This window comes from Euleptes europaea, chromosome 13 (genome assembly GCF_029931775.1).
Source record: "Euleptes europaea isolate rEulEur1 chromosome 13, rEulEur1.hap1, whole genome shotgun sequence".
NCBI lineage: Eukaryota > Metazoa > Chordata > Lepidosauria > Squamata > Sphaerodactylidae > Euleptes > Euleptes europaea.
The window spans coordinates 40,300,930-40,313,792 of record NC_079324.1 but is presented as its reverse complement, the minus strand read 5'-3'; the positions used below and the strand labels follow the sequence as shown (position 1 = coordinate 40,313,792).

The 12,863-nt window shown below is 47.8% G+C and overlaps 1 protein-coding gene across 1 annotated transcript; it reads left to right on the top strand.

Moving 5' to 3' along the window:
* The first annotated feature begins 2,257 nt into the window (after window positions 1–2,257).
* Window positions 2,258–12,738, top strand: RIPPLY1 (ripply transcriptional repressor 1). The gene is made up of 5 exons (XM_056859024.1): window positions 2,258–2,361; window positions 3,739–3,814; window positions 5,801–5,865; window positions 6,479–6,640; window positions 12,564–12,738. The coding sequence occupies exons 1-5, from the start codon at window positions 2,258–2,260 to the stop codon at window positions 12,736–12,738; spliced, it is 582 nt and encodes a 193-aa protein (XP_056715002.1).
* The last annotated feature ends 125 nt before the right edge of the window (window positions 12,739–12,863 follow it).

Genomic DNA, 12,863 nt, shown 5'->3' with positions numbered 1-12,863 from the left:
CAGTTTCTGGGCACATAACCCCCTAGCAAGAAGCAGAGAGTACAGAGTCTCAGACTGGATGTCTAAGCCCTACTAATATCCAGAATGGAAGGGAGGCCCTCTCTCACACCAAGGACCTGACCATCTACTCCTCTGCTAGCTCAAACTGGCACTCACCCTAGGCAGTTCAATCTAATGGCAATTACAGTGATAACCAAAGGGACGTGGGAGGGAAGAATCATAGAATCATAGAGTTGGAAGGTACCACCAGGGCCGTCTAGTCCAACCCCCTGCACAATGCAGGAAATTCACAACTACCTCCCCCCACACATCCCTAGTGACCAGAAGATGGCCAAGATGCCCTCTCTCTCATCATCTGCCTAAGTTCCCAGAATCAGCATTGCTGACAGATGGCCGTCTAGCCTCTTCTTAAAAACCTCCAGGGATGGAGAGCTCACCACCTCCCGAGGAAGCCTGTTCCACTGAGGAACAGCTCTAACTGTTAGAAAATTCTTCCTAATGTCTAGATGGAAACTCTTTTGATTTAATTTCAACCCGTTGGTTCTGGTCCGACCTTCTGGGGCAACAGAAAACAACTCGGCACCCTCCTCTATATGACGGCCTTCAAGTACTTGATGGTACTTGATGGCTAAACATAGAAGGGAGGAAAGGAAATGTGCACATACACCTCACTGTGCCTTCCTCCTTCTCAGTAGCGGTAATGGAAATACTGGGAGCAACAGAGGTAAAGGATCCTCTCCGCAGTCCTCAGATAACCCAGCTTCCACTGTAAAGGAACAGCCCTGGAACAGCTGGTGCAGTCTGCAGTCTGCACATCGTTCTGGTTCATTTAAGCCATTCTGGCATGGTTTGAGTTGGCAGTGCAGATGCACTACTGAATCCCACATCTGTCCTGTCATGGCACATGGCCCCTATCATGCTGAAGCTCCTTTCACAGTCTAGATGGACTTGCCTTTGGGGTGCCATGGCGGAGACTCAGCTGAACTCTTCTGTGTCCAACATGACACACCAGGGAAACCACTAGAAGATATGAGCTCCTGTGCAACTGTCTTGACTCAATAAAGGAAGCCACAGCCTTCAGTTTGCAAGATCTGAGCAAGGCTGTCAAAGATAGAACATTTTGGAAGACTTTCATTCATAGGGTCGCCATGAGTCGGAAGCGACTTGACGGCACTTAACACACACACACATGCAACTGTCAGGTAGAAGTTTATATTTGAGAACCAAAAGGCTTAGAGGGTTCACAAATGCCAGATGATGGCTTCTTTTTGCCTCACCATCTCATCCCCAAGAGGGTCTGAGTGATTAAACATCCAGCATCCTGTCACTGCCTTGTTTTAAACTCTGGTTTCATGTTTATTGCTCAGGTGTTTTTGCAATATTTACCCATGCCTGCCCATGTTATTTCACTGGTCAGTTTGGTTTTTTCCTTGATTATTGTTTCATGGTATTAAATTGTATCAGAAGCCAGATATGGTTTAGTGTAGGATATACATGTAAATAATTCTTGACACTGGCTAGCAGGCTGGAGCAGGATCTGGGAGACCAGATTCAAATCCTTGCTGTGACAGAGAAGCTCACTGGGTGACCTTTGGCCAGCTGTAAGTTGCTTTGTGTCCCACTGGGGAGAAAAGCATGGTATTGACTTGTTGGGCCATTGGCCCATCTAGCTCAGTTTAACTATTTAAATAAATAGATATGAACAGAAAAGCCCTGCTGGACCAGATAAACAGCAAATCTAGTTCAGCATCCTGTTTCACATAGTAGCCAAACAGTTGTCCTGGAAGACTAACAAACTGGGCATAAATCATATATGCTGAGAGTGGACTCTCCATATAATATTTTAAAGCTTTCTCATTCTTGGGGGAGAACAACACCCTAGCTTTGGATAGCTAATGTCCTAGTTAACATGCTGTGTTGGCTTGACCTGACCTTGCCTACTTCTCTCTTTCACATCCAGGGAAATAATGGGTCTCTGCTTACCTCAACTGAAAGGTCCCTCCCCCTCTTCCCATCCTTACCCCCTGGGGCATTTCTCACAAATGGTGTCTCACTTTTCTCTCCAGTGTTTGTCTTTGTCACTGGAGCTGACAAAGTTCCCTCAGCCCCATACTGACCCACTGTTTATTCAACTGGGACATATTTCACAGGCTGGGCTGGCCTCCTCCCCCTGCCCAACACGAGTGCTCATGGAAGGCTTATAAAGGTCAGTGAGGAAAGAGCAAGGGAACTGGAAGAGGGCACTAAGGGCTCTGCTATGGAAGGTTCCTTGAACTGCCTGGGACTCCCTGGCTCTTTTAGGAGGACCCCTCAGCTTTTTGAATCCAGGAACCATGGCCAGGATCCAAGACAAGGAAGGAGGTAAGGGATTCCGGACTTTGGTTCATTCAAAACCTCACAGGGATGTAGCCTAGGGGAGAAGGGGTCAAGCCAAGCCCAAAATGTTTTGCTACCCTGAGCAGAGGCAGAGGGGAGAAACTGTGTGTGTGTGCACGCATTGGGTAACTGGCCTCGAGTTGCCAACTCTGGCCTGGGAAATTCCTGGAGATTTGGGGGCAGTGCCTGTGGAAGAGGGACTCTGGGGAGCAATTTCAGTTAGAATCAATGGTATACATAGAGCTTGCCCTCTGAAGCTGCCATTTTCTCCAAGGGAACCTATTTCTGTGGTCTGCAAATCAGTTCTGGGAGAACTCCAGCCTCCACCTGGAGGTTGGCAACTGACCACAGTTAAGAAGTGGGTGTGTGGGGAGCTGCTTTCCTCCTGGGGTCTGTGAAGGCAAGGTGACCCTCCCCCTCCCCAGGGCATTCTGGAGGCTGCAAGGTAGGTTGTATTGGTAGGGTTGCCAACCATCAGGTACTAGCTGGAGATCCCCTACTATTACAACTAATATCCAGCCGACAGAGATCAGTTCACCTAGAGAAAATGGCTGCTTTGGCCATTGGACTCTATGGAACTGAAGTCCCTCCCCAAACCCCACCCTCCTCAGGTTCCACCCCAAAAATCTCCAGGTATTTCCCAACCATGAGCTGGGGACCTAGGGTTGCCAACCTCCAGGTACTAGCTGGAGATCTCCTGATATCCAGCCGACAGAGATCATTTCACCTGGGGAAAATGGCTGCTTTGGCAATTGGACTCTATGGCATTGAAGTCCCTCCCCTCCCCAAACCCCACCCTCCTCAGGCTCTGCCCCAAAAATCTCCAGGTATTTCCCAACCATGAGCTGGGGACCTAGGGTTGCCAACCTCCAGGTACTAGCTGGAGATCTCCTGATATCCAGCCGACAGAGATCAGTTCACCTGGGAAAAATGGCTGCTTTGGCAATTGGACTCTATGGCATTGAAGTCCCTCCCCTCTCCAAACCCCGCCCCAAAAACCTCCTGGCAGTGGTGAAGAGGGACCTGGCAACCCTACGGCAACCCTATGTCTCAGTGATCACTGTGAGCACATTTGGGACCTGAACACCAATGATATCCCTGTGCACTGGTGGCATCATCTGGGTTCAGTTTCCTAGCTAGATGTCTGTAATGGTGTCTTTTGGAACTGAAGGGTGAGTGGAACATGGCTAGACTGTGCATGAGCTCCCCAAGTCTATGAAGGGGCTCCTTCCCTGAACTTCCACCTACGTCCATGAATAGTACTAGTTTGTATTAGTTGGGGGCCAGGCAGCTATCAGATGTAAATGCTGCCCCTGGATCATTTTGTCTGACGCTCAGTGTCTCCTTTCCTGTTTACCACAGGCCCTTTGCACTATGGAGGCCATGGCTACCCACCCCACAGAAGGCCACCAAAGAAGCCAAGAAGCAAGAGGGCCCAGTAAGTGCCACATCCCCTGAAAGGGGAATCCAAGCTGAAGGATCATGAATGATGGGGTTGATATTGCATGGGGCAAGCAAACAAAGTAAATGAGGGGGCCACCGTGGCATGCCAGGGCAGGGTAGCAGCCTCGCTAGGGAAACACTCCATGTTCCTGCTGGGCACAGTGAGGGTTGAGGTAAGCAGGAGGAGGCCCAGGGTTTGGACTGAAATGACTAGAACACATTTGTTATCCTCTCAGCCCCTCTCCTGTGTCTTCCGGAAAACCCGAAGCGTGCTTGTTGCCATGGCAGGCTTTTGGAGTGAAAGGGAGACCTGTTCCTTGGCAAGGCCAGCATTCCTCAGGGAGTTAGTGGGATTTGTTGCAAGGGGCTTTGGCCAGAGCCCAGATGTGAGAGCCGACCTGTCCTTCTGCCCTCCTTCCTTCCCGCTGCTGCTTAGGTAGAAATTCCACCTTTTAAAGCCCCACCATTTCTCCCCTCAGAAAGTAACATCCAGATCTGGAGGCAGGAGGGCTTGTCAAACGATGGCTTGTTAAACGACGTTTAAAAGTGAGAGAGAAATGTTTTGAGTGGCAGGCAGGAAAGAAGCAAATAAACAAATAAACAAATAATCAAGAATTACTTTCCAAAGAAATAGAAAAAGTTGTTGAGTTCACAAGGCAGTCTAGCAGTGTTCAAGTGCTTTTTTGCCCTAACAAGTTCCACTTATCTCAGGACAATTTCTCTTAATCGGCAATATTAAGAAAACACAGCACACATAACACAACAGCAGCAGCAACGCTGGGAGAAAACAAATTGCAAGCAAGGAGAGGAAGAGAGGAGCCTAAAAACAGGATGGCTATCTACAGGGCCATCCTCTGTTGACTTTTGAAGGCATTTTGCTTCTTGCTTGTCTATCACGGTGTGCTCCATTCAGTGGGTTCATTAACAAGCATATTACTTATTTTCTTACTGTGTATATACTGTTGTAGGCTTATAATGAAGCTAATTGGAGTTTATGTGAGAACTCTCTGCCTCTCTAGCAATCTCCCATCACCGGCCAGCAGGCACTGAATTTTTAAAATCGAAATATCTTAAGAATTTTTGCAGAGAAGTGACGAGACCATAGTGACATGCATATGTTGCAGACCAAAAGGTTGATAATGTGCCTCTGAATTGGACCTAATAACCCACACATTCACATTCCCTATTCTAATGGAATAGGCCTTGTTCAACAGAGTTGCTTAACCCATTCCCTTCCCCTCATTAACAGAGACTACTGTTTCCCCACCTGTTAAAAGGACTGCCTTCAGGTTTGCTTAGGGTTGCCAGTCCCTCTTTGCCACTGGTGGGAGGTTTTGGGGCGGAGCCTGAGGAAGGCAGGGTTTGGGGAGGGACTTCAATGCCATAGAGTCCAATTGTCAAAGTGGCCATTTTCTCCAGGTGAACTGATCTCTATCAGCTGGAGATCAGTTGTAATAGCAGGAGATCTCCAGCTAGTACCTGGAGGTTGGCAGCCCTACGTTGGCTAGAGGAAAAGGTCAAGATACTTTACTGTCTCAAGTGGCTGCACTGACAGCACACATCTGAGAATGCAACCAGGATCTCTTGCACTATTGCCTGGAGGATGCAAGGCTGCACAGTGTGTGCACATTGAAGTCTCTCCCCTCCCCAAACCCCGCCCTCCTCAGGCTCTGCCCCCAAAACCTCCCACCGGTGGTGAAGAGGGACCTGGCAACTCTATGCGCACAGCTCCTTTGTTGCCGTCCCAAGGCCCTGCTCAAACCACCCATATACTTGGCTGGCATTGGCAGGCTGTGCTGCTCCCCAGTGCTTCATCTGCAAGGGAACTGCTTGTCAGTACTAGGTCAGCCTGTAACTTGGGTCAGGTACCTCCCAGTCCCTAAGGCCATGTTCTTTGTCCCATGGTGGTGATGGGTGGGCTGTCCTGCCACAGCATAGAAACATTGGTTGCGGCCTAATGTGTCCTACTTGTTTCCTCCAGGCACATAGTGGAGAAGGTTACAAGATAAGCAAGGAGCAGCTTACATCGTTCCGACATCCCGTCAGGTGCGTACACTCCTAACCACAAACCCCCATTTTTCACTGCAACCAATCAGCTCCCTCATTTGTCCTGCCCCCATCATTTAACATCAGGCCCCCCAGCTTTAGGGCTGCTCCCTTCTCTGTTTCAGGCCTGTGCTCTCATCCCGCCTCCAACCAACACACATGTGCTCCTTCTGCCCCCTCTGCAGTTGCTAACTCTGACTTGAGGAATTTCTGGAGAGTTGAGGGGAGGGCCTGAGGTGGGCAGAATTTGGGGCGGGGTATGATGACACAGAGGGCGAAAACGCATGGTCGCTTTATCCTCCTTTAATCCCTGTTTTAGCCAGGATCGAATGCGCATTCGGTGAAACGCATGCGTTCGATCCTGGCTGAAACTGGGATTAAAGGAGGATAAAGCGACCATGCGTTTTCGCCCAGAGTCTGTCCTCCAAAGATGCCATTGTCTCCATGGGAACTCATCTCCACAGTAGGGAGATCAGTTGTATTTCCAAGAGAACCAGGAAGATTGATAAGTCCTGGTCCCATCATTCCCAAGATGGCTTCCTCGCTGGACTTTTCTTCCCAACAGGAATTGAAAGAGGTTGGACATCTCAGTTCTCTTCTGTTCTCCCTACAGGCTCTTTTGGCCCAAATCTAGATCTTTTGACTATCTGTATGCAGAGGGCGAGAAGCTGTTGGAGAACTTCCCAGTCCAGGCAACCATTAGCTTCTACGAGGACTCTGAGGAATCTGGCAGTGACAGGGAAGAGGACGAAGAAGAGGAGGACAAGGACCAGAGGTCTGGAGCAGCCCCTTTTCTCCAGAAGTGAGGCCACCCTCCCTGGACAGTAGGGGCCTACATGACTCTACAAGCTTACTAGTTGTTACTGGGCCCTTGCCCATGTTGCTGAGTGAGGAAGCACTAAATATGGAGTACACTGTTATCATGTTAACCTCCCGTGTGTTGCCATTTTACTGAACGTGTGTGGCATCTCAGGCTCAAAGGAGTCTCTCTGGCTGGCATGCTGGTGGTAGGGTAAAAACATTGTTATAAACCTCTGTGACTTCAGGCCAGGCAAATGCTCCCCCAGTACGTTGGGGAGTGGGCAGACTCTTCCAGCAGAGGTGGTGTGTTCATGCTTGTCTGTGGAATTAAGGCTCAGACCCTTTATCTAAGATGGCTAACCTTCTCAGGGGACATTGTCTACTGGGAGGGGACTAAAAACCAGGCTTCGAGGAGGGTGTGCGTGTCTCCTTTCTGGGTCCTGACGAAAGCGGCTGGGTTGAGGGATGTGGTTGCGCCACAGCAAAGATTTCTCTTGTTTGGGGTGTTTATTTTTAAACCTGTTGACGTAGAACTTATGCTGAACCTTTAAATGTACTTCAACCATCTGTTAAAAGTAACAGAAGCCACAACACAGAAAGAATGTGTGTGAGAACAGTGGATACTCCTCCAAGAGCTCCCAAACACATTTGGTTTACGCCAGAGGGAGACAAATGGAGAGCTCATGTGTCAATAAACACTGCAATAGCTCTATCTGGTGGTCAAAGGTAGGAACTCACCACCTGCCAAAAACCTGTTTATATAGGCCTGGAGAATGGAGCTGGGTTAGGTTTGTTAACTTCAGTTGGTAGACTGATGCATGATTATATCCACTTTCCGAATAGTTCCTCTACCTCTTTCCTGGTTTTGCATGACAGTATTTCCTTTTCCAACTGGTTTCTCTATAGCATTCAACATCTTTACTATCCACTTCATGGATCTGATGACGTGAGCTCTTGGCTTTGAAAGTTCATGCCATTGCTCCTGATGGTGCCACTGCGCTCCGTTCTTCTTGCTTGCTTAATTATGCTACTATTATCCTTTGTTTTATTCACAAATATATTTGTCTGCATTGAACAAGTGGCAAGGAAGGAAGCAGAGAAATTGTGACTTCAGGAAATAGGAGAATCCAGAAGTGCCTTTGATATGTTCTGCGTATTCCCTTAGTGCTTCTAACGTTTCTAAACATGCAAAATAACTTATTATACAACATAAATATTCTAGGTTACTGATTGATCATGTTACAGCTTGTAGAATAATTGTAAATAGTTCGACCCTAAATTGTCTGCCACATATGAAGGTGCTATATATCCCCCATGCAAAATGACTGATTGCTGTGGGTATGTGTGAATGGGTTTGGAGCTTGAGCCTGTGACAATCAAACATCCTTAATGCCCCTTAAGAACTGTGGATGTTTCCTCAAGGGGGCGAGGTACCTTTTTAGTTGGTAGTTCAAATACCAATTAGAGTTATAGGGGGAGGTGACTCCTCCCATCTGAGGGAAGAGGCAGACGTATGATGTGTGTGTGAAGAAAAAGCTGAATTTGGATGGAGAGAAGCAGACAGACTGCTGGGATCTCTCTCTCGGGATCCGATGTGTGGTAGTGGACTTGCCACCCTGTAGGAGTGCCTCTTGGACTCCACTTGTGTGCTGCTTGGATATTTATAAATAAAGTAGTATAAAAACACAATAAGTGTCCAGTGCTTTGTCCTCCAAAGGAAAGCAACCCTGCAAATGCTGGTCATGAAACATCTTATAACTGAAGGAAATGGGGAGTATGCAACAATTTACTATACAAGAACTGGAAAAAAATAATTTAACTGTGTTGTGGCCTGATATCCTGTGGGAGAAAACAGCCTGAGAAGTCATTACGAGCATGTACATTTCCAGGTGTGGAGATTTAAAGGGCCAATTTATAAGGAGAACCACAGCATCCTCACAGATGACCCATGACATTATCTCTAGGGCAACATGTATTTTTCTTCCATTCCATTCCTCACACTGGCATCCCATCCTTCCTCCAAGGAATGCAGGGCAGGATGCAAAGGAATTATCCTATTCTCAGACAAACAGGAAAAGTAGGAAGAACTTAAAAGCAGCTATAATGCAAAAGAGGGGTCAGATGCCAGCATTCTTGCGCCTCCTAATGGGCTTTGGGCACCACTAGCATTCAGCCTCTGCCTCTTTAGGGCTGTCTGTTGCTCCACAAAGACAGCGCCAGGCGGACACAGACAGAACGCCATTTCAGTTTCGATACTGGCACCAGCCCCGTCCTTATGCAGGATGGATGTCTCGCAGGGGCATAAACTAGAGCGAGAGAATGAAAATAGGAAGACAGGAAGACTGTGCTGCACATTTCCCCCGAGAGTCAGCCACATGGAATACAACATGACTTACTTCTGAGTAAACACGTATAGGAATGCACTGCAAATGTTTTTGTTTCAAAATGCACACTTGAAGTGCTGAGCCTGAATCTGAGAGGGATGAGAGGCACAGCTCAGTTTCCTCTTGTCCTTTTGGCCCCCAAGGAGTGGCAGAGGTGAGGCAGGGAAAGGGGTGACCCGGTAGGAAGGTGACAGGATGGCAGCGCCTCATCCACACACACCATTCCAATGGAGGAGCCATTTGTTGCACCAGAAGACAAGAGCTTTGTGGCACCTTAAGGATTTTTTTTAGCCTTAAGCTTACTTTGTCAATGCATATTTGGGTTGTCATTAGGCAAACATTTATATATGAAAAGGGCAAGAGTCCAGTAGCACCTTAAAGACTAAAAAATATATTTTCTGGTAGGGTATGAGCTTTCGTGAGCCACAGCTTAAGTGAGCTGTGCCTCAAGAAAGCTCATACCCTATCAGAAAATATTTTTGTTAGTCTTTAAGGTGCTACTGGACTCTTGCCCTTTTCTACTACTGCAGACAGACTAACTTGGCTACCCACTGTGAATTATTTATATATGAGACTATTGTAAAAAAATCACACACACACCTATTTGTAAACAGTTCAAAAGGCCATAAGAACATAATAAGAGCTCTGCCAGATCAGACCAGTGGTCCATCTAGTTCAGCATCCCATCTCACACAGTGGCCAACCAGTTCTTCTGGAGGACAGACAGAGCATAGAGGCCAAGGCCTTCCCACTGATGTTGCCTCCTGGCACTGAGATTCAGAGGTTTTACTGCCCATGAATGTGGAGGTTCCCTTTAGTCACCATGGCTTGTAGCCACTGATAGACCTCTCCTCCACGAATCTGTCTAGTCCCTTTAAAGCCATCTATGCCTGTGGCTATCCCTATACCCTCTGGCAGTAAATCCCACATTTTAATCACTCTCTGTGTAAAGAAGTATTTCCTTTTGTCTGTCCTGAATCTACTGCCCATCAGCTTCATTGGATGCCCTTGAGTTCTAGTATTTTGGGAGAGGGAGGGCAAAGCCACCCCATGCATAATTTTATAAACCTCTATCATGCCCCCCCTTAGTTGTCTCTTTTCTAAACTGAAATGTTTCAGACTTTTCAGCCTTTCCTCATAAGGTGCCCCAACCCCCTAATCATCTTGGTTGCTCTCTTCTGTACTTTTCCCAGCTCTGCAATATCCTTTTTGAAACATGGTGACAAGAACTGCACCCAGTATTCCAAATGAGGCTGCACAATAGGAAGTATCTGGTGAGGGACTATACAAAATGCAAAATGCAGTGAAGAAAAGTACAGAGGCCATTTACCACTGCGATAATTGATGAAAACAGTTAACATCTGGAATGACTGAGGAATCCCATGTCCTTGTTAAGTCCTTGATGAAATCAGCAGTTTCACAGTGGAAGTTTCACCCATTGAAGTTCTTTCGCTGCAGACTAGTGGCTTTCAGATCAGGGTGTCCTTGGAGACTGACATGTCCCTCTACTGGTTTCTGAATATTACCCTTTTGAATTTCAAATTGGTCTTTTTGACCAGTCTAGAGTGGGAGGGCAATGTTGACAAATGATGGCATAGATCATGTCAGGGGATAATCATGTGGATGAGCCCAAAATGCTATTGCTGATGATATTTCCAGTATTAATATTGCTTGATATGGGGACAGAGTTGGGTTTGATGCAGGGTTTGGTCACAAGGTTTGTTTGTCTGTTAGAAGGCCCATTGTTGTTGGTAAGCAGCTGTTGGGGGTGCTGTCTGTACTTTCCCTCCATTACATTTGAATTTTATATAATTAGTTTTCTCTTTGTAATTCCCAAGTGTCAATGGCCATTTGACCCTGCTGTTTATACATCCTTTTGTTCACATCATATATAAACATCTGCCTACTGAGTACCCACTACATGCATCTGATCAAGTGTGATCTAACCCACACAGACTTATACTAGATGAAATACTTGCTGGACTTTAAGGTGCCACAAGACTCCTGTTTATTTCAGCCTGGCTTTTCAATGTGCAGGTGTTAGAATGGCTCGGTCTCCACCTTCCCGAGAGTCACAAGGTGTGGCCTGGTGATTTTGTAGGAGTGGTAACTGAAGACAAACATCTGCTACCAAAGCAAAAGCTAAAGATTAAGGGGCAGAGCATAGGGTAAATATTTTGTTCATTTGAGAACCATTACACATTGCTATTGTGTATGTTTATAACTAATTGCCCAGCCATCAAGCCATATATACACATATATCTGGCCAACACTTAAGAGCTCTGCAAGATGCATCTAAAGATCCACCTTGTTCAGCCTCTTGTTTTCTGAGTACTTCTGGGAAAATGGCCAGTAAGGAATGACGGCAACAATCTTCCCCCACCGGTGCCCCCAGCAACTGATGTTCAGCAGCATACTGCAGCTAAACCTGGAGGTTTCACTTAGACTTATGGTGCCATCTTAAGAACACTTTCCTGGGAGTCAGCACCATTGAACAGACTACGAAGCCTAACTTATTTATTGTGACACAAGCTTTTGTGAGTCATTGTGCACTTGTCAGATGCATGACTTCACAAAGCCCAGATTTCATCTACAGGACCTCCAGTTAAAAGGATATTAAAAAACAAACAAACACCCCCTCCCGCCCCTGCCGGAGACTCTGGACAGCTGCTGCCGGTCAGAATAGACAACACTGACCTTGACAGGCCAATGGGCTGACTCAGTAAATGGGCCGACTAAGTGCAAAAATGCTTTGGTATCCATGAGGGGTGGGGGAAGCCCCACCTCTGAAGTTTGAGGAGTCTTCCAACAGAATATAGGGAGTATTGCAGCCTTTGTTGGTTTACATAGTGTTGGGCGCAAAACAAGTTTGAAAATGCACCAAGTACTCCCGGGCAAAATAAACATATAATAAAACGGCCGCTCTCCCTTTGGGAATCTGTAGTCCAGCAGATAGTCAGATGCCTGAGCAGCACTACACGCCTCTTCGGTGCGGGGCAGACAACACCCCTCGTCCACAGCCCTGACCTCCTTTAGCCCACCCATGGGGAAGGCATCTCATCCCTCCGCCGCGCTCCGTCCACCTGCACGCCCCCCCCCCCCATAGTTTTAGCTGCTCCGGGCAACACATCCTGGTGGTGGTGGGGTCAAGGACTGGTCCAGTGGCCCCAGCCCCCCCTTTTCAGCTCAGCCTGGCCGCCAGGACCTTGGCTGTTGCAGCAGATAATTTAGGAACCGTTAACGGTTGCTTGCCCTGACCTGGATGGCCCAGGCTAGCCTGATCTCAGAAGCTAAGCAGGGTCAGCCCTGGTTAGTATTTGGATGGGAGACCACCAAGGAAGTCCAGGGTTGCTGTGCAGAGGAAGGCACTGGCAAACCACCTCTGCTAGTCTCTTGCCATGAAAACCCCAAAAAGGGGTCGCCACAGGCTGCGACTTGACGGCACTTTACACACACACACAACGGTTGTGAAGGCCGAGACCGACCGCGGATGCACCCCTTGTTTGCATTCAGGGTGGCCTCCCAGGCCCTAAAGGGCGCTGATCTTACAGCCGCCTGCAGCCCCTTTCCCATAGCTCAGCATCCCCAGCCTCGCACGCTGAAGCAACCTCCAGACTACAGTCCCCAGAAAGCCACGCGCCCCAAGGACGCCACTCTGCCGCTCCACGATTGGGCAGGACGGTCCTAAGCCCCGCCTCTAGCCCTCAATAGGGTCTGTGATTGGGCAGAAAACGAAATGCCAAGTTCGCGGACGCACTTTTCTTACGGCGGGCATGGATTTTAGCCTCGGTTAATACCCCGTGATTGGTCGGG